Raw genomic sequence first — 22,900 nt, forward strand, 5'->3', positions numbered from 1 at the left:
AAATAAAGTAAGATAAAATATAATATAGTTATTAAAATAAAAAATAATTAAGAGAAAAAAATTTTAAACAAAAAACGGATGGATAGAACCCTTGGACAAATGGTGGAAGCAAAGCTATACAGACAAAATCTCACACAGAAGCATACGCATACACCCTCGCAAAAAGAGGAAAAGGGGAAAAAATCATAAATCTTCCTCTCAAAGTCCACCGCCTTAATTCAGGATGATTCGTTGTCTATTCATGTATTCCACAGGTGCAAGGTACATCAAGTTGATTGTGGAGCTTTAATTCGCTGCTTCTGAGGCTGCTGGGAGAGATTTCCCTTTCTCTTCTTTGTTCTCACAGCTCCCAGGGGCTCAGCTTTGGATTTGGCCCCGCCTCTGCGTGTAGGTCGCTGGAGGGCGTCTGTCCTTCGCTCAGACAGGACGGGGTTAAAGGAGCCGCTGATTCGGGGGCTCTGGCTCAGGCCGGGGAGGGGGGGGCGGGGCACAGAGGGCGGGGCGAGCCTGCGGCGGCAGACGCCGCCGGCGTGACGTTGCACCAGCCTGAGGCGTGCCGTGCGTTTTTCCGGGGGAGTTGTCCCTGGATCCCGGGACCCTGGCAGTGGCGGGTTGCACAGGTTCCCAGGAAGAGGGGTGTGGATAGTGACCTGTGCTCGCACACAGGCTTCTTGGGGGCGGCAGCAGCAGCCTTAGCGTCTCATGCCTGTCTCTGGGGTCCGTGCTTTTAGCCGCGGCTCGCGCCCGTCTCTGGAGCTCCTTTAAGCAGGGCTCTTAATCCCCTCTCCTCGCGCACCAGGAAACAAAGAGGGAAGAAAAAGTCTCTTGCCTCTTCGGCAGGTCCAGACTTTCCTGGACTCCCTCCCGCCTAGTCGTGGCGCACTAACCCCTGCAGGCTGTGTTCATGCCGCCAACCCCAGTCCTCACCCGGCGCTCGGACCGAAGCCAGAACCTGAACTCCAGGCCCCGCCCGCCCCGGTGGGTGAGCAGACAAGCCTCTCGGACTGGTGAGTGCCGGTCGGCCCTGATCCTCTGTGCGGAAATCTCTCTGCTTTGCCCTCCGCACCCCTGTTGCTGTGCTCTCCTTCGGTGCTCCGTAGCTTTCCACCTCCGCCACCCGCAGTCTCCGCCCGCGAAGGGGCTTCCTAGTGTTTGGAAACCTTTCGTCGTTCACAGCTCCCTCCCACTGGTGCAGGTCCCGTCCCTATCCTTTTGTCTCTGTTTATTCTTTTTTTCTTTTGCCCTACCCAGGTACGTGGGGACTTTCTTGCCTTTTGGGAGGTCTGAGGTCTTCTGCCAGCCTTCAGTAGGTGTTCTGTAGGAGTTGTTCCACGTGTAGATGTATTTCTGGTGTATCTGTGGGGAGGAAGGTGATCTCCGCGTCTTACTCTTCCGCCATCTTCCCGGAAGCCGCGTGTATAATTCTTATTCAAACTTAGAATTAGGTTTCAATTCAGTACTTACCCCTCAAGTTTTATTTGTACTTTGTTGGATTTGTGGTTAGGGAGAATTGCATATATATGTATATATATATAAGTCTTTCTACCCAAGACCAAAATATGCCTTTCAGTATGTTCAGGGCTTCATTAGTGACCTATATTATTATTTAAAATTTTTCTTCAAATATATCTAGTATATTATAGTTATATTTTTTATAATTAATTAGATGTACTCTATGGCCTATTAAAAATCAATCTTTTTTCCCATTATCTTATGACTAGTTAATATTTTATACAGCAAGATTTCTGATTTTGAGATATAAATATTGTATCCAGTGTAAGAATTCTCTTTATTTCAAGTAATCATTATGCAGTTTTTTTTAAAGCATAATTTATATGATCAAACAGTTTCTGGATCTCAGGTCCTTGCATTGTTGATCTAAACGAAGTTTTCCTTCCACAAGGGATTTTCTTGGCCCCTTAAAAACTTTCATTATCTTCCTCTGCCAACATCAGTATCCATTCTTCCTTTAATCTAAAAATTGGTGATTAATGAATATTAATGGCGATAAGAAGTCAATGCCTCTGAGCATTCTTCTGGCAGACATTTAGAAAGAGTCTGAAGGGGGACTTCCTCAGAGAATGGTTTTTGAAGATTTTTACAGGATATTCCTCATATCTCCTAACTGAATATTCCCAAGGGCTGAGTCCTCATTATCTCATCTTCTCTCTTTTTACTCTGCATAAGAAATCTCATCTAGTCTAATGGTTTCAAGTAATACTTCCAAATGAATAAGTTCTAAATTTCTATGACCTGATTGAACACTTCATTTAAATCTAGTTATGAAATAGAAATTTTCTATTGAAAGTCTATATTGGTATGTTTGACAGAAAATTAATCATAACCTCTCCGATTCCTGTCAAGGCAGTTCATTTAGGCCCCAGTGCCTCAAGTTCTTTGAGGATCTGGGGTTTTAAACAGGTAATCAGGTAGGACTAAGGAATGGGGACTAAAGTAGTAACTAGACTTATGAACTGAGTCAACATGGGAATCGAGGGGGGGAAATGGAGTAAGTTTAGGGGAGGAGAGCCATGTTGGGACCAGATGACTTCAGGAGGAAATAATATAATTCTGTTGCTCCTAAGTATGGTTGGTAGCAAGATGGCTTGGGGACCACACGGGGCAATTCATTTCCATTATTAGACCATGGATACAGTTCTTAGGCCCATTGGATCAGCTCTGAAGTCCATTGGCAATTTGGGCTTGGCTGGGACCAGATAAGCTCAGGAACTAGAGTGGGATAAAACCAGCAGGCAGAGGGTATGGCTAGATGCAGGTTTGAGAGACAAAAGACAAGAACAGAAAGTGGGGGTGGGGCGGGTGGGTGCGGGCAGTGGCAGGTACAATGCCGGAAGACACAGCCCCATATCTTCCTTTACCTGCAGTCCACACTTTACAGCCTACTACATCTACAACTCTTCTAACTACTTATTATCTGGTTATCTCTGCCTATTTCCCTCTCGTACATAGAATTCCTTTAACAATACTCAGAATGTTTAATTTTTCCATGGCTTGAAACAATGTTCTTCATCTAAATTTATCTTCACAATATTCAGATGTGAGAAGGCAGATACTCTTAATACTATTTTACAGATGGGAAACTGAGACTTAACTGAAGTAATCGTTCAATGTCGTTATTAATAAGTGGTAAACAAAGCCTAGAACCCAGACTTTCTGATTGCAACTCTAAGTTCCTTCCATTAAACCCCACTGTACCACTCAATAATGTAGGCGTAACTTATGGCTAACGATATGGCAAGGGTTACCCTCTAAAATACTGTCTCTGTCCTTTACAGAAAACTCTATCTCTGAATGGCAGTAAGCAACAATCCCATCAGCTAGTAAGTGACCTTGGTCTTAAAATTGTACAGGTAAATTAATCTCACTGGCTTTCTATTCTTATTTAGCCTATAGCCGTAAGAGGTTTAGCGTAGTTTCTAAGTGCATATGTTAACCTCAAATTTTAGTGAAGAGTGAGGGACTAAATCCAGAAAGACCTTACATGAAAACAGCGGGAGAAAACCTGTAGACTGTGAATCATGTTGGGGATAGCGAATCTATAGCTGGTGGTGAGACAGCACCTCCTGCTAGAGACCTGTGTGTGGTACAGAAAACTTAAAATGCAATATCCATCCGGTCTGCAAACACTGTGTGAGTTGAAGACATGCTTGCGTCTGCAAGGTCTGAATCAAAAAGCCAGTCAACGTGTTGATCAAATCTGTAATACCGTTGACAAGAACAAAGTAAGAACTTTCACTTATCATTTGGCTATGATTCTCCATTTCCCTCTTTTTTCAGTAAAATAGCCTAAGGTAAAAACTGTGTGTTCCACTGAATGGGGAGGTCTTCAGAGAACTCACAGCTTGTAGGTGAGTCATTAAACACATTTAGCACTGCCGGCATGAAAATAATTGGGAACTAGCCTCTCTGCCCTTGGAAATGTTCTGCATGTAGGGAGTTATTTTATTTTATTTATTTGTTTATTTTTTGCGGTACGCGGGCCTCTCACTGTTGTGGCCTCTCCCGTTGCGGAGCACAGGCTCTGGACACGCAGGCTCGGCAGCCATGGCTCACGGGCCCAGCCGCTCCGGGGCATGTGGGATCCTCCCAGACCGGGGCACGAACCCGTGTCCCCTGCATCGGCAGGCGGACTCTCAACCACTGCGCCACCAGGGAAGCCCGGGAGTTATTTTAAAACCAAATTAAATCTTGGCATGGAATTCTAATGCTGTCCTTTAAACAAATCTAATAAGTGCAGATTGATTTACAAAGACTGTTTTCAAAGTATTTAATGCATTGGTGACATTTTATAGAAAAGCAAATTACAAGAATCTGCTTTTAAAAGTGTGATTGCATCTAGACTGGCAGATAAAAATACAAATTAGCCAACATGTTCATACTCAAATCAAAAGTTAGAATGCTTCATAATCCTTTTCTTTTTTTCATATCTGACCAATTTATTTTGGGGAAAAACAAACTAATTTACAGTTTTAAATTCAGATAAATATTAGTTTCTAAAGATTGTTACTCAACTGTTGTCTTGAATTTACTCATTCCTGAGCTGCAGCACGTTTTATTTCATGTCTTAAAAAAATATAAAAACGAGAAAATAAAATATGGAATAGAAAAAAAAATAAGACAAAAAAGTAACAATGTGAAATACTAGGCTACTGTCTGCTTTTCCTTGTACATTTCAGTTGTTTTACCTCTAGATCTGTATATTTCAAAATGTGCTGATGCCATCTAGAATAAAAGGGAACGGGAAATACTACTGGTAGAAAAATAGATGACTTTAGAAGGCTGTGCATGATAATAGAAGATAAAGAAGGGATAATTAATTCAGTACAGTTAAAACAACTGGCTGTCCATTAGTATGTATGGAATCTAATACAGCCTTTTGAGCCCTTAGGCCAAAAAAACCAGATGACTTAAAAGGAGGTAACATCCAGGAACTGGGGAAAATTAAACCGATGCAAAATTAACAGCTATTTTAATCCTTGTAGCAATGTCAGGAACATTTCTTTTAGGACATTACTGTCCTTTGTTCTTTGTTTTAAAATATGAATTAAGGACTGCCTGCTTATCATGACTGTTTCCCTCCTCATAAATTTTTGCTTAGTGTAGTTGCAAGCAAACCCGGCTCTGCCCCCGAGGAGCTTACAAATCAGTAGAAAAATGAGGCAGATTCTGCTTTTAACTCTGAAAAAGGTTTTGGATATGCTATAGACTGAGTATTTATGTTCCCCTCTCAAATCATATGTTGAAATCCAAACCCCAATATGATGGTATTTGGAGGTGGGGCGTCTTGGGGGGGTGATTAGGTCATGAGGGCAGAGCATTCATGAATGAGATCAGTGCTTTTATAAGGAGGCCCCAGAGAGCTCCCTTGCCCCTTCCTCCATGTGGGGACACAATGAGAAGACGGTTGTCTATGGGAAATGCGTTGTCTATGGGCCCAGGAAATGGGCCCTCACCAGACACTGAATCTGCCTATGCCTTTGATCTTGGACTTCCCAGACTAAGAAATGTGAGAAATAAATGTGTTTAAACCTTCCAGTCTATGGTATTTTTGTTGTAGCAGCCTGGACTAAACAGGACGACCCTGTGTGCACACTGGCATGTTGTCTCTCTTTGTCTCTGCCTGTATATGTATCTCTCTGCTCTCTCTCCCTCTCTGTCATTCTGTGTCTCACTCACGTGGCAGCTGCTGACCCACTGTGCCTGCTGTGAGCGTCCCAATTTCACAATGGAAGTCTGTTGCTCTAGACAGCAGCTTCTTAGGCTCTGATGGTGGCATTCCTGAGAGTTTAGAAGATGAACTATCAAGTTCTTTAGTTATTCTCCAAAGGTGTTGATGTCATGTCCCAGGCCAGTAATTTTGTTGTTAGCCCAATGTTTGTGGAAGCACTGTGAGTGTCAGTGGTTCACATGCAAGAACAGGAACATGCTGTCGAGGAAGCAGGCACAGACAGTGTCCAAAGTGTCTGGGGCTTGTGTGCCACTGGAGTGAGAATCCTCTTAGTGACAGTCATGGGATGGCCAAACCCATCTCAGGAGCTCAACTGAAATGACTTGGAAGTTCTTCTCTTTATGATTTATCATAGAGATTTCATGTTTGCTTAGGGAGCAAGTAAACCTAGGCAGGCAGTGATGACTAATGCCACGAAAGGTGTGGAGATCTCAACATAAAATCAGGTCGTAAAATGAGAATAGTATGGATTGCTCATTATCAGGTGATAGCGAGAAATGATATGCAATTATGCACAGGAAAACAAAAAAGCCACATGTTTAATTAGATCAATGAAACTATCAGCTGTCCAGAAACCTGGAGGATTTACTCTAAGAAGCTCCTCTGCAATTTTACTATTCTGGATGGACATCATTCTGAAGCACTTTCCTGCTTCCTCAAAGTGCTGGTAAAACATTTTCTTGATATTAGAGTCATTATTATGAACATTGGTTATTTCATTTATGAAATGCCAAGAAGCGCCTATGCCTATTGAAGTTGCTGGAGCTAAGTTCTCTGATGTCAAAAACCCTGAAAGTATGCACTTTTGTTGTGTTTGCTCTTACTGTTTTTCTGTCCCTTTCCCTGCTGTCAAACACACTTTACCCATATTTCTGGTTGTTATAATACCAAAAAGCTTCCAATCTCTTTCTACTCTGCCATTTCTAAGTGGCTTCGGCTTGTACTCAAGTTAACCAAGACTATTAGAATAGGGCTTAAAGTAAATAGATTCCAAAATTTAGAGAATAAAGTTTATAACTATTCTTTGGCTAATCACACACATTTGCAGCCTGCTCTTTGGCACTCAGTAAAAACAGTTAAGGCATTCTGAGCACTTGTGATGTGCCTACCGCTGTTCTAGGCACAGTACATAGACTAACACACTCAACATAATGATAATAAAACCTGCTTTATAATAGTGGCCATGATGTTAGCACCCCAGACCTCCAGGGAAGGTAATTGACCAGGGCCCCAGGTGCATTGCTTTGAAATCCATCACTGCACTTGAGCTGAGTCTGTGCCCAGGTTTAGAATATGACCAGTGATTGAGTGCAGCAGAAATAATACGGTCAGCCCATTCCTAAGGCAAGGGGACTCCTCTGTCAGCTGGCTATGGCTCAAGGATTCCCTGGCGGCTTTGTTGAACCGTAAGTTTCAGGAGTGTCAAGGACACTTCCACCCAACCTTCTCTTGCTCTCTTCACCTGGGTCAGATTAGCATCCTGGTCTGGCAGCTCGTTCAACCTTCCCTGACTTCCTTCTTGTTTCCTTCCACACAGCGTTTTTCCAAATAAAATCCTTAAATTGGGATCGATAGGTCTAATATCCTGTGAGTGAGAGTCATGGAAAAACAGCCCAGAGAAAATGTAAGACGACATAACAAACCAGAAAAATCAGACACATGTTTCATAAGGGCCTGGCACAATCAAAAATAGAGATCAACCTATAGCATATGCTGAGAAATTTTGTAATTTTCATAAAAGGGGGGAAAAGAAATCAAATTAGCATTGAGCTTCTTAACACCTACACCGGAGACTAGAAGTAAATGGAGAAAATCTTCCAAAATTTTGAGGGGGAAGGTATGAGGCCAAATCAAATGTGGGGAAAAAAACAAAAACATTCAAGGACTGAAAAGTTTTACTTCACATTTATTTTTTCTTAGGAAGCTACTGGAGCAGGTGCTCCAGCAAAAGGAGGGACTAGATCAACAAAGAGGGAGAAAATGAATCCAACATAGGAAAACAGATGTGGGCAGTTGAGGGTCATGGAGGAGGGCAGTGCAGATCAACAGCTATGCAGAAAGCCCAATGTGCTGCTCCTCCGATTAAAAAGGAAGAAGGGGGACTCAGGGAGGAAAACCTGAAGAAATGACATTGATGGATTATCTACTATGTTTAAGGATTTCAAAAACAGTGTTAATTCATTAACTGATATTTAACCAATCTGATGTGGTACATTGGAAAAAAGTTACAAGGCTAGTAAGCACAAAGAAAACTATTGAATAGATTTAGAATGAAGCAATTACATTCTTTTATTATGAAAATTTTACACCTAAGTAGAATAATCTAGTAATCTTGCATAGACCCATCATCCATCTTCAACAGTTACCAAATTTTATCACTTTGTTTCATGTCCCCCTATATTTTTCCCAGGGTTTTTTAAAAGAAAAAAATTACTCAAACTTTGCAGGATTTCACCTGCAAATACTTCATTATTCACCTATTACCAATAAGGACACTTTTTAGCCATAACTACTATGCCATTATCATACATGGCAAAGACAACAATAATTCCTAATGTCATCTAATACCTGGTCTATGGGCAAATTTTCCTGATTGTCTCAAGCATACTTTTTAATTTTTCCTTGATTTGAGTTTGGGTCCAAACAAGGTCCATACATGAAAACAGGGGATTATGACTTTTAAGTCTGATTTTTCTATAATAGTAGTTTCCTACCTCCCTGCTCCATTTATGCTATTGAGTTAGTAGGAAAAGTGAGTCGTTGGTCCCGTAGAATATCCTACATTCTAGATTTAGTTGGTTGCTTTCTTGTGTCATCTAATTTGCTTTCTATTCTTCGTATCACCCATAAACTGGTATTTAGCTGTTGAAGCTTAAATAGATTCAGATTCATTTGTTTGGCAAGAATACTTCATAAGCACATAATTACTGATTGCCTTACTTTTTGTGGATTGTCCGTTAACTTCAGGAGGTGTCAGCACGATGAGGCAATTATTAACTCCATGTAAAATAAGGAAGTCAATAATTTTGGTATACCAATGAGCTATGCAGAGAGCAAAATTTACCAGAGTTGTTAAAATCAAACTTCTGACTTTTAGATTAATCTACAATTGTGAGAGTATGCAGGAGGAACAGTGGTATGCTGGGAAATGTGTAACAACTAGTTTTCTGGGGGAAAATAGCCCTGATAACATTTGCTGGTTTCCATGGCATAAATACTTCCACCATGGCCAATTCCAAGCTACCAATCATTTAATAGTTGACTTGCAGATTTTCTGAAGATTTAACAGTCAGCTCCTATCAGCAGGTAGAATAAGCTCCAGCACACCACTGGGATATGTATAGGAGTCATAGAGTTAAATACTTGTCACTTGCTATAACAGGAAGTAAATAAAGTCTAAAATTGATCAATCAAGACATAAGCAGAATAAGCATCTCAATTGCAAACATGTAAATAAAAGAAAAAATAGCCCCAAAGTTCAAAGTTTTAAATTATAAGACTTTTAGTTTAATTTTAGATATGTATGTGTATGATGTATATGATAAAAAATTAAAACTGATTTTTTAAAATTTTATAACAAAAAAGAAATGGAAAAAATTATGGTAACATGAAAGATATTAGCAAATCTTTGTAGGTGAGGTCAGTGATGGAAATGGCTCTCCTCAAAAAAAAAGGTCTGTCTCTGTGCAAGGAACAACATAGATTCCTTCATTTCTACAACTAGGAATCGTCCATTCCATTATGGAAATCCTATGGACTTGAAGCTGAGGGTCTAGCCTGGCCCAAACTTGGTAGTGAGTAACCTCGTCAAAACATGAAGTCTCCATTAAAAAGTACAACACGATGTTTTCTAGATTCCACATATATGCGTTAACATATGATATTTGTTTTTCTCTTTCTGACTTTCTTAGTATGGTTACCAAGAGGGGAAAGGGGGGGGTGGGATTGATTGGGAGATTCGGATTGACATATATACACTACTATGTATAAAATAGATAACTAATGAGAACCAACTGTACAGCACAGGGAACTCAGTGCTCTGAGGTGACCTAAATGGGAAGGAAATCCAAAAAAGAGGGGATATATGTATATGTATAGCTGATTCACTTTGCTGTACAGCAGAAACTAACACAACATGGTAAAGCAACTATACTCCAATTAAGAAAAAAAACTGGAAAAAAAAGTACAACATGATGAAAGCGTGTGGCTCTCGTGGTCAGTATTAAACCCACACAGGGTGAGACTGTGGGACTTGAAGTTAAGTGGGCTCCAAGGACTGACCAGGGCCACCTCCTCCCCCCACATTTACACCATTGGTTTGCTAGGGAAAATGAGTCATTTCCTAATGACTCACTGCCAAAGGAGAAGCTGATGAAAGGCTGATGAGCATTCGAGCTGGGTCTGGGCCAGCACCAATATTCCAAAAACAAGAAACACTGTGAAATTGTAGATGTTGCTGGACACTGGTTCCTAAAAGGCAGTGAAAGTGGACATGGACTACACTGCTCTCACCTAAGTATCCACATGCTTCACCTAGAGATGGATGCAAAATGCCCAGTTCCCTGGAAACTACTTCCTATACTAGACATGACCCTGCACCCTGGGCTGTATGCATCCAGAGTGCATGACACTGAACTTACTTCTGCTCTGCTGAAGTTCGGGCAGAGCCTGGCAATGAAGGAGCACCTAGCACTGCTCTTCATCCTGTATGCCTTGCATTCCAGCCACACTGCTTGCTTCACACTACACCTTCAGTTTGCCCTTCTTCGTGTCTCTTTTTTCTTTTTAAATGCAAGTGGTGCATGAATTCCTCCTCATGAAACAGCAGTGCAGAAACTGAATCATAAAAATGAAGAATTAATCATCCCCTGTAAACCCCACGGGCTTCCGCATACTACGCACCTAGCACAGTGGCATAAAGTGGATGTTGAACAAATATATACTGAGTCATTAAATAAAATAATAAGGGAAGTAACAACTCCAGTACCCTATCTTTTATACATGAACTTCTTTCCTTTCCATTCCTCTCTCTCTCCTTCACTCCCCCTTTTCCCCATATTTATACCAAGGAAGGCTACTGTGTCTTCCAAATTTTAACCTAGTGCCCAACTGGAGTGATTATCTGAAGGGAAATTTTTAAATGTATTTTTTATTTGTGTAGTTGGTAAGAATTTCAGTTCACACACTCAGGCATTTTAAAAATGTAACTTTTGATTTTCATAATAAAATTAATTTATGTTTTGAGTCCCCATCTTACCAAGGAGATTTCTCCCTCCACTTACCAGGGTTGCAAATACACCCCACGGGTGCATCTAAAACTCAAGGTATTAACACAGGTCAGAGGAGCACCCGTCCACACTGGTATTCCCTGAGACAGAATCTCTCATCTCCTGCTTCACTTAGAAGGCTGCTGTCTCCGCACGGCTAGGCCTCCTGAGTCAGATTCTCTCTCAGTTACTTTATACTCCTAGGCTTGGAAGCCTGTTAGGCTGGCTCAGGGTTGTCTGACTAGATACTCCTTACAGACTTTCCTCCCAAGCTATGTTAGGTTCAGGGAAACTTGGTGAGTTTCTACCCAGTAAATCACAAGTGCTTCTGCTCTTACATCTGCCAGCCACACCTGGTGTGTCTCTCTCCGCCCCGCCCCCCCCAACTAGTCTTGACCCTCACAGAGCAGTGCCCCTAACCCACTGTCTTGTAATTCTCTTTTCCTTCCCTGTTCCACACTTCCCCAGCCTATGGAATTTTTATCTAGCTTGAGAGTAGCCAGGAGAAACTGGCTCTAATTATGTGTTCTTCCAAATCTTTTGTTTGTGGCATAAAATTTATGCTGTGAATCCCAAATGGCTTAAACTATTGAAACTCAAGAGCTAAGAATGAACTCTCGATTTCTGCTTTTCTGTTACAATGACTTATCTCTCAGACAATGAATGTCTTTACTGAATGTGGGAGGGCTGGTTGATAGAAGGGATTACCAGAAACAAAGTCACATCCTTGATACACAATATTATTACCCCACTGCATTTGCAAAACTTTATTGAGCTCCTGGGAGGCATGGTGGAAGGAAGGAAGGCACAAAGATGATATAGGAATTGATCCCTGTACTCAAAGGAGTTTACAATCTAGTGAGATGACAAATGCATCCTCAAAAAATAAAAGTTAGTAAATGAAGAGTCAGATTGAAAGAGGGAAAAGCATTGTAATGACTCTCTAGCTTCAAGGTTCCAGATGAGTCTTGGATATTATAGGGCTGCTTTTAAAACCTGCCCAGTATTGTGAGTAATGGTCCAGCCTATGCCTAGACAGGCAAACTGGATGGAAGGGCCAGGGGAACTCTTCAATCCCATCCCAGCAGGGCAGGTAATAGAAAAATCACACTCAAATTTTGAAGGGGTGTGGGGATGGGGGTGAGCAGGCAGGTAGAAGATACGATTTTCTGTGCCCCCAAAGAGTTTACAGTCTACTGGATAAAAGTCATGTCGAGATTAAATGCCTTAAGAAGAAAATAAGGCAGTATAATATAACAAACTATAGCAGGGTTGTGCTATTCAAGGTACATCTACTGGGATCAGAAGATGCAATGAAAACTAAGTTGCCAAGTTAGGAAAGGCTTTTGGAGAAGCTGAGACATTTTGAGCTGTTGAAAGAAGTTAAGAGATTGAATTATTACTAAGAAAAGTAACAGTTGCTGAACATTTCTATACCAGTCACTGTCTTAAACACTTTACATTTATTATAGAATCCTCAACAATAATGTAAAAGTAGGTACTATTTTTATCATTCCCATTTTACAGATGAGGACACTGAGGCACAGAGAGGTTAAGTAAATTGCCTAAAACTACACAGCAGAATTGGAATGCTGGCAGTCTGACTCCAGGGGCTTCACTCTAAATTGCTATGGTATTCCACCTTTAACAAAATAGTTGAATATTTCAACAAAGAGAACAGCTCAAATTAAAGTACAAGGTAGGAGACAGAAGGGTCAGTGGGGACCTAACTAAGGCAGAGGGTTACCGCTAGAGCATAACTTGGAAGCACACACTCTAGGCGCCTCACCTATATCTTTTGCTCCATGCAGACAACCAGTGTGTTGCTGGGACTACATTTATTCTTACATTGTGGCTGAGAAATGAGGCACTCAAAGAACCAAGATGCTAGGAGGGAGTTGCCTGGAGAATCTCAAAGCAGAAAACCAGCCCTCGGTCCCTCTGGCTCCTGATCCACATTCTTGCTGCTGTAATAGGTGTGAAGGTCAATGCACAACCCTCAGGGCCACACCTAGGCATCTGGGGATGAAACCGTGGGTTAAATCCATTTCACCTGCCTTCACTAATCAAGGTCATTTTAAGATTTGCATGTCCTCCAAGCTGCACGTAGCCTATATAATAAGATGTTTGCCCAAGTTGTTGTCCAGGAACTCAGAGTCAGCTGCGCCTAGTTCGAGCTGAGTCGATTAAGATGAGATAGGACCACCGACCATCCAACTGGGCATGCGCGAGTGTCGCTCAGTGACCTTTTGAACGTGGAGGCCCGTAGCCTAGTTACGCCTGCGCAGAATGTCGATTACCACACCTTTTTCCAATCACCTTTCCCCACCTCTCCATGCTCTCCACGCCTCAGACCACCCTGCTGCTTCATTCCTCATCCCATAAATACCCCCGCCCCTTGCCTTCTGCGGGGGAGGTTTGAGTTCTGTTTTTCTGTGTCTTCGTCTGACTGCCTTGCCGCAAATATATATAACTGCCTCAAATCTCGGTATCTCAGCATCTTGGCTTGCTGTGGTCAGGGCAAAACAAACCGCAACTGGTGCTCTCCAAGCAGTGCCATTGTCAGCTCTTAAACTGAGCCCAGGGTTCTCTAAGAATAATCTTTTGTTAGCTATGGACCTGCAGGAGGGCAGGGATGAGGCCATTTCCTCAGACAGAAGTGGGGTAACAGAAGTCTGATTACCGGTCTAGAAGAAATGGTGGGGGGAAAAGGGACCTAAAAGACTTGTCAGAAGCTTTGGCTCCTGTAAAACTCTGAGGGCTTACAAGGGAGGTAGAATAGTTTCTCTAAATTTGTGGGTTTGGAACTCAAACTCTTACCGAGTCCCAGCTCGTACAACTTGCTTTCTGCACGGCAGGCCAATAAGTCAGGGGATAGTGTTAGGGCCAGAATACAGACTTTTTGGAAAGTCAGCAGACCGAGAAGATGGCGGGCTAACGTCCTAAAGAGCTATCTTAATTCGGAGTACAGTTCAGGCCTCTCTTCTGCTAACGAAAAAGCGGGATTGCAGACTTCTTAGAGCCACTTGGCCTTGAAGGAAAGCATCACATTTCTTTCTCTGCTTGCTCAGGTGGGCTGGATCACAGAGCTCCAGCAAAAAATTCAAGTAGTTAAGTTACTTTTACTTTATCACTCTTATCTCTGCTTATTCGAAAGGTTTCTAGGCTAAAAGTGAATTTATCTACAAGTAATGTCTGTAACTAACCCAGGACTACGGGATGGGAACTTTCTTAAGGGGACTTAATGAGCTATTCGGTCACAAGAAACATTTCTTTAACGCTTAACTTTTGACCTGAAGGGCTAAAGTAGTAAAATACATAGGCTAAAGAATGAGGGAAACAGTTTCAATGTGGTGTTCTGTTCTTTGTTACAAAACCATAAATAGAGCAGTGGTTTGAGCCAGAAAACATTGTCAACAAGGATACATTGGAACACTAGGATAAAACAAAACCGCCAACACAAATTCTCAGATTATTTAAATTAGCGACCTCAGACAAATCCTGGGAATCAAGCATGAGGGAATGGTGAGGAATTTTTAGAAGCATGGGTGATTAACCTGTTTACAGAAAGAAAAGTGAGAAGGGCAAGCTGTGGGATTTAATGATGACTACAATGTAATAGTTTACTCATAATATGTACACAAATCAAATCTTTGCTTTAACATATCAGAAGTCCTTGCTCTTTTTAAGGAGCCCTTCTGTGAATCTCTTAAATCACCGGCCGGTCACCGAAGGGCCAGTGGGGGCAGTACCTTGGGAAGAGTGGGATTGCTGGGCTCCTGGCTCACCTCTGACCCTTACTGCTGTGGACAAGGCTCATGACCTCTTTGTGTCAAAGTCTTCAATCCCAAAACTGAGGCAAAACCTATACTGCCTACATTATCACTGAGCTCATGTGAAATAATGTTGGAGAAAACTTTGAAAATATGTGTAATAAACAGCCCACAAAGGGAGGGTATGTTTATCTGTAAAATGCAGGTAACACTGACCTCAGGCCCCAACAGAGATTAACTCTCCTTGTTATCAGCTCCAGTTATACTTCCAAAGGACGAGACATGCCTACACGTGCAGGGGTTGCTTTCCTGCAATTTCTTGTCTTTTATTGACCTGAGTGCATCAGACATTCACCTTGCTGGTTGGGGCAACACTGGCCCTATGTAATGGTTGCCAGTCACAGAACAAAATTTATTACATGGGAATCATCTTAAGCGTTTTGACTGTCTTCTTAATCTAACCCAGGACACCTGAAAGGGAGCCCCAGCTCTACTTGACGTTCAGAAGTGACCTTTGGTTACCTGGTTTCTTAGCTTCTCTTTGTGTGAGAGCCCTTAAAAATTGCAGTAGGCCACCTGGCTTTTTAACTTGTGTCATAATTGTTGCTGGTCATTAACCCCCTGGCTGCCCTGCAGCCTGTGATACTGTATCTGGTTGTCTGGCCTACAAGGTGACTGCAATTACTGCTGCTATTCATAGGACACACTTACTGGAAACAAATGACCATCTATTCGATTGTAAACAACTAGGCCAAAATCTCTTAATAAGGGTGAAAACCAAGGCTACTAACTTCAGAACTCCCAGCACAGACATTCTTAGGAAACATTTGTTGGTGATTAATAAAAAGACCTCATTTGTTTAGCACTTTAGAATTTACAGAGCCTTTTCCCATATACCACCGATTATTAACATTTTGGCTGAGTCTCTCAGGCTTTTACCTGTTAAAGATACCAACCGTACTTGCTGATGTACAGTACATTTAAACTTAAGCTGTTGTAACTCATATGTTAACAAAAATCTGTTGGAATGGTGGTTCTCAATTCTGGTTGCATACTAGAGGTGCAACTGAGTAGAACCCTATGGGACCTTCCTGGGAGAGACCACCCCATGTCCTCTGCCTGCCTCTTGCTTACAGAAAACTTGAGCCTCTAAGGCCTTCCCCAGATTCCAAAGAGCAAATTTAATCAGAAAAGTGAGAAAACGCAGAAACAAAGGAAAACAGTCAAGCAAGACAAAAATAATAGCTTAGCCATTCAAGTCAAGGACTTTTAGTTCCTCCTGAACCACACCCTTGAGCTCTTGGGCAGATACTGAAATGCCCACCAGGTGGAAGAAGTTAAACTGCCTGCTGACCACAAGCACATAGATCCCCAAACTGGTTGGAACTGGAAGGTTGATGTTGACTTCGGATTACCTCACCACCAGCTAACTAGAAGTATGTCCACAAGCTGATCAAGCACTCAGCAGCCTTCTCCCTCACCCTGTCTTTAAAAACCTTTTCCTAAAATCCACTGGGGAGTTCAGGTCTTTTGAGCATTAGCCGCTAATACGCCTTGCTTGGCCTTGCAATCAAACCCTGCACTTTCCTTCAGCACAACCCGGTATCGGTAAATTGGACTTACGGCACGCAGCTGAGCGGACCCAAGTTTGGTTCGGTAACAGAAGCACCTGGGGGTATTACAAATACCAGGGGCTGGGTCTCCACCTCAGTCCAACTGAATCAAAATGATGTTTTGTTTTACTCTGTCAGGGGGTTCAAATGTGCAGCCAGCGCTGCTGTTATACCAGAAAGACCGCAGAGTGGCAGAAAACTGGGTTCTAGGCCCATTGGTACAAAGAGCTGTGTACCATGGATACATATAAAAAGGGAATTCTGGGTCCCAAACTATTAATTCAGAAACAGTTCCTCTGACTGTTCTTTTAGATACAGCCATAGTAAGAAAAAAAAGTGCTGAAGCCAGGAATTATATAGGTACACACTTTCCACCTTCTAGCCTGCTGGCGTCCACATCCCCACTTCTCCTAGTTACTAAAGAACTAAGGTCCAGCCTTCTCCATGGGAAATAATACAGTCTTAGGAGGCAGGCTGACTGAGTTAGGGTGAGGCTGGATTTTATTTTATCTGTTGCAGTATCAGTTGAAGGAGACAGGTGCTCGTAAGAAGAAACCCACATTGGCTAGTTGAAGAAGTTCCTTGCGGAAGGCTGCGGTTGCTATAGTCGGGGGCAGGTCTTCTGAAGTTAGCTTGTACACAAGTGATCAAACTCGGACGATTATCTTGCCTTCTCCCAAACGTATGCGAGACTGGCTTCTAATTCACCGTGGGCCGGGTACGTTGCTGGCTGCATTCTGGGGTCAGATGGTCAAGGCTCCCTGATACCCAGGAGACCTATTAACAGTCAGGATCTTATTTGACAAGGCTTTGTCCTAGAATCCTCAAATTTTGTACAGTCACGGCCAAGACAAGAACGACCATGTCTGATCTGCATAACAATCACATTATAGAACCAATTTACCAGGCCAGCATCATATTTCTCATATCACAGAGACAAGGTTCTCCTCAGGACATTCCAGCAATTCCATGGCTGAAAGAGACTATGTTTGCTGTTAGTAGAAGTGTCAGTAGGTGAAAATGAGCTAGGTCATAAATGCCAAACGTCATGTTTCCCTTAACAGGTTTTAAAAATTCACAAAAGTATTTAAAAAGTATTCACGTGTATTTGATGTGACAGAGATGGCCCTTATTGCCTACTTTCTTTTCAGTTCCTAAAATGCAACATAAGTATCACTGACAATTGTTGATCAACAATATAATGTGCTTATACTCGCTCTCTGGGTTTCCTTCTGACCATCTGAGTAACCATTTTCAGGCAGAAATTTCAGTTCATATGTTGCTACTGACCTGCCACAACTGGCAAAATGTCACTGAAGTGTCACATGTAAAAGAATGAAAACATCAGAATGTCTCTAGGTTAGAGGCTGTGACGATTCATGAATTTTTCACAGATAGTGATTCTGTGAAAAGTAGCAGAAAGTTAATGCTGTTGAAGGGAATAGTTTTAATCTGGGCTAAAGTTTGGATTTTTGTTGGATTTGGATTATTTCCTGAGGGTGCACTAGAACAAATGGGGTTTTATGGCTAGTTGTTGTAATAACACTCATTTCTATTTCCACGATCTTAATGTTACTAGAACCCAGATGCTGCGCTTCATGGTTAATACTGTTAGGGCCTTGTTAGGGTTAAATGAGCTCCTATATGTAAAGCACAATGCCTGGCCCTATATGTATAGCAAAGATTACATCAACACCAACAGTTGTCACTGCCGTCATGATTATTATTATAATTGTTATTACTAGTCCAGTCCATTTTTCATCTGCAAAATGAAGGACTGTTTCCACTAAAATTCTATGATTTGAATCAATGAAATGAAGCCAAGTTTCCCTAATGATATTACCCAGTTCATAAATTCATGGTTCTATCATTGAGACAAAACCCTAAAGAGAATGTCTCAAATATACTGAGATAGCTTTCAACATACGTATCTCAAGGTCACTCAGGCAAACAATGGTGGCGGGACCATATTGAGCCTATCAGATGATATCTACAGTGAGATTTTACCCAAAGGTTTTATAGGGTGGGGAGAATGGAGGAGTGAGGGCTGTAATGCAGAATGTAATGCAGGTGTGAAGCCCTGAAGAGGGGGGAAATGCTGAACCAAAGCAAGGACCAGCTGCACAGTAAAGGAAGGCTCTAGATTCCCAGCCAAGAGCGTGGGTGAAGACTAAGAACAGGATCGGCTGAAACAGAACCAGTTTGTGTGCTGGTTCAGCCAATCAGCTATCCTGGAGGAGCAGCTGGGGATATTTCCTAGGGGAAACTGTAAGCAGAGAGAGGCTGTTCTCTATGGGGTGCTGGAGGCTAAACCATGGGCCAGGAGAGAGGGGCTAAGGATTCCAGAATGGACAGAAGTGTTCATCAAACATGGGAGCAGGAGAGGGCAAGAGGAAGGATGAACACCTTCTGTCCTGCTGAGCCAGATGCCTACGGTGGCAGGATGAGGGAAGGCCTGGCAGTGGAGGCTCACAAGTCTCCCCTAGGCTGAGTGGCTTAGAGCACGTGGCCAGCTTTACCTTGGGCAACACCAGGTATGAAGGAAACAGGCTCCAAGGTGCAGCATCTTCAGACGCTCTTGAGTTAGCTCACCTTATATGATTGCACTACCAAGTAGTTCACACGTAGGAATCCACAACAACCCACTGCACTGAACATGTCCCATCTATTCAAGTCTACAAACACCTCTTCCAGAAAGAGAATTCAATTGTTATGAATTTTGAGGGCAATATTGGATGATATGAAGAAAAGTCTTAGAGTAAGGCTGACTGGATCTTAAATCCTGGATCTACCCACACCCCAGTTTTGCTACTTTAACTAGTTTATTTAACGTCTCTGAAAATCAGTTTTCTCTTCTGTAAGATAAGAATAAGGCTACCTATAAGGCTGCTGTTAGAATGAGAGAGATGCATGGAGAGTGACCAGCACAGTCACTGGGACGTGGGCTACTCCCGACCTTTTCTTAAAATATATTAATTGTCATTCTTATACTTAGTAATAAATAATAAAACAGTTGTCTTCATATGCATATCAGCTTTATAATTTAACTTTCTACCTTCATTTCAAATTGATTATACTCTTAAAACAACTGTGATTTATGGCGGGGCATGAACATCACCTGGAGATCACACATTCACCTGTGGCTTTCCCGTTGGACAAAAACATATGACTGATTTCCTGATTTTTTATTAGACTTATAAAATTTCATCTCTTTATTGGTAGCAAAAACTTAGTTTTTAAATCTTTAATCTTTATAGATATAAAGTATACCTTATATTTTCTGTACATTTTAGAGACCATGAGAAAGCTTAAATTTGAAGTTTCCATGCATTTTTTTCTCTTTCTCTCATTTGAACCCCCCTCTACAAAATGATAACATATTAATGGAGCCAAACTCCTTCAGGAACCTGAGGAACTGTCACGTTTCCATATTTTGACCCCTGTTTAACTCTTCCCTGTAATCTGCTCCATCCTAAGAACAAGATATATAAATCTATAAACATGTTGGGAGTAAAATTATTTTTGTACATAGGCTCCCAAACTCTCCTTTCCTGAGGCTCACCAGAATGGCTTTGTCTGCACCCAATTTTCCCCTCTCCTTCAACCTCAAAGGAGGATCCTGCCCTTGCCAAACTCATTTTTTAGGATTTTGTGATGCAGAATTAGGAGAGAAGTTGGTGGAAGAAAAGAATGAAATGTTCTCATGGTAGGGCTGGCAGTGAAGGAATAGGGCCGTGGAGATCGCTGAAGACTGAGCAGCAGGGTGTACGTGGAGGAACAGATGGGAGAGGAAGGCGGTGTTGTGAAGAAACCCATAAATGTCTTGCAAGTTGTGTTCTTTCCAGAAATGAAAGACTTGCTGTTATTTTGAAATTAATTTTTGATGGCTGGACTGTATTCATGACTATGTCATTATTCTGGAATAATAATTATTATTAATCATTAATAATAATAATAATAATTAATATATATTATTAATAATAATTATTAATATTATTATATATTATCTATATATTTATTTTATATTATTTATAAGTAATAAATTTATATATTATTTATATATTTATATTTATTATATATTATTTATATTTATTATATATTATTTATATATTTATATTATTATTATATTATTAATATATTAATAATTATTATTAATATTAATTAATTATTATTAATCATTATTCTGGAACCATGTGGGTCATAATTTTTCTAATTAGTCTTAATAAGGTTAAATTCATGTGAGACTAAGCCACAATGATAAGAGTCACTTGGAGTGATGGTTAGATGTTAACATTGCCTACGAAGAGACACGGATAAGAAAAACAGCGTAGGTCCGTGGTTCGCAGATCTTAGGATACATAAGAGTCACCTGAGGATCATTTTACATCTTGGACCCCATCCCAAGTAGTTTTGATGCTTTGTTGGGGTCAGAGTCTAGGAATCTGCATATTTCATTGTCCCCACATGATTCTGACACAGAGTGTTTATGAACCCCATTCTGGCTCAAGGCCAGTGTCAGTCTTCTCCAGAGTTCTGTGTGCCATGGGGGCTCCTGTAGCTCAACCACAGAAATATAATCTTAGCAGTGTTCCTTTGGATTGGCCCAAAGGAAAGTCTCTAGACGTTTTCTATTGCATGCTTCCTAGTCATTTTTGCAGAGACATCTCGGCTTCTCTGGGGCTCTTTATCTCCCCTCACCCTTCTTTGTAATCTATAGATCAACTGAAGACAAGAATTGTTTTTTTCTGTTTTACAGAACAAGCATTTATCTAAAACCCTCTCCAACACGAACACAAGCTATTAAATTACATTCACCGGGGTTGTCTCACCAATGCAAATTTCTACAAAATCTTAATAGGACGATAATTGGAAAAAAGAGTAGTAGGCTGCAGATTGTAAGGATTAATTTGCCTGACTACATAACAGAATGCTGCAATGAAAACACGAAATGTTTTGCTTACAGGGGCCTTTGAATGAGGCTGCATCTGTCTAAGTAGAAATGTTTCCTCACCCATAATCAACTTTGGCTGTAGATTACCCAGGTTGCCCATTTGTAAACCACACAATGAAAATATTTATGCTTGTCTCCTGGTAGGGTTTGCCTAGAGCTTTCAGAGCCTTGATTGGAAGGTGTTAGGACCACCCACCCATGGTGCCTCATCATAAAATACCAAAAGTTCTAAAGACAACATTGCTCAATCTAGCCTGTCGCCATTCATCATGCAGGTGACACAGAAAATTGTGATCCCTGAAGCGGGACTCAATGTGAAATGAATCATCATGAAATATATGATTTTGTGGAAACGCTGGAATATCAACTTGCCAGCTCAGTCCTCACAGGGAAGATGCTTCTGTGACCTTTTGATAAACATGCACAGTAACTACCCAGGAAATGGCTGTATTGATTGGTCAGCCCTGGAGACACAGGAGTAAGAAGACCTAGGAGCAGATGTACCCATGATTAGATACTGTTCCACCTAGCTTATATCCTCCATACCTGTCCATCCTGTAATGATCATGTCCCACCAAATCTGGAGATGATAACTTGAAGATGATACTCATCTTAAATAAATTTCAACTTTATAATAATGTATTTCCCTTGTCTCAGCCATAGCTCTGCTAGGGATTAATAAGTGAAGCGGTAGCAAGCAATAAGAAAGGCAGATGGAGAAAAGGTAAAACCACTTAACGTTTTGGATACTTGAGCCAACTTCCTTTAGGAAACCATTCTACCGGACTCCTGTCTGTTAGCAGATGTCTTATCTCTTAAAAGACATATTAATTATTGATGGGCTAAAGATGCCTGTTGTAAAAATCTAATACCCAAAGGTAGTGAAATGATTTTTAAATATTTTCTTTTTTTTCTTTCTTTCCACAGTGTAGAAAATTTTAAAGTGTAATACATTTTGAAGACAATGCTATAGTGATTAACACACTGGCTTCCAATATCTGAGATGTTGTTGTCTTAAAAAAAAAAAAAAAAAAAGCATTAACCAGCCAAACAGGCTTGCTTCACATCCAGAACTGCTGGTGGTTTCTCAGTTACTTTTCTTAGAGACTTGGGGGAACTAGACTTAAAAGCTTAAGACTCAAATCAAACACATATCACTTTACAGACCAATAAGCCTAAAGCCCTTTATCTCCAAGGGAAAGGGGTACGTTATATCACATTCTGTTTTGTAAATAGGACTTGATATCCCAAATATTCCAAAGAGAATGCAGCAGATAGCATGTTTTCCTGGGCTGAAGATGCTACTATCAGCAGCTGAAAGCACATGGAGAAACAGTGGAGAGTGAATCAGACACCTGCCTAGAGCTGGCCACCTTTCTCAAAACAGCTGAGCCTTTGGCTGAGCAAGGTTTGAAGTATATGATTCTTAAGAATGGCACGGGCTGTTTCTGTTTTCAACTGAGAATGTTTTACAGATTTAAAACAGAACGAGGGGAACTACCTGAGCTTGCACCCCTTAAACAATCTTTTCTAAGATTGAATATAAC

General features: G+C 41.3%; 1 protein-coding gene across 1 annotated transcript in view; it reads left to right on the forward strand.

Annotated features, from left to right (window-relative positions):
• Nucleotides 1-2,845: 2,845 nt before the first annotated feature.
• The window catches only part of GUCA1C (guanylate cyclase activator 1C), a 33,199-nt gene continuing 13,144 nt past the window's right edge, over nucleotides 2,846-22,900 (forward strand). Inside the window, 4 exon segments of the mRNA XM_033855219.1 lie at nucleotides 2,846-2,938; nucleotides 3,297-3,371; nucleotides 3,530-3,588; nucleotides 3,590-3,743. Coding sequence (XP_033711110.1) covers nucleotides 2,846-2,938; nucleotides 3,297-3,371; nucleotides 3,530-3,588; nucleotides 3,590-3,743 — 381 coding nt within the window.

The sequence above is a fragment of the Tursiops truncatus genome, chromosome 4 (assembly GCF_011762595.2).
Source record: "Tursiops truncatus isolate mTurTru1 chromosome 4, mTurTru1.mat.Y, whole genome shotgun sequence".
Classification (NCBI taxonomy): domain Eukaryota; kingdom Metazoa; phylum Chordata; class Mammalia; order Artiodactyla; family Delphinidae; genus Tursiops; species Tursiops truncatus.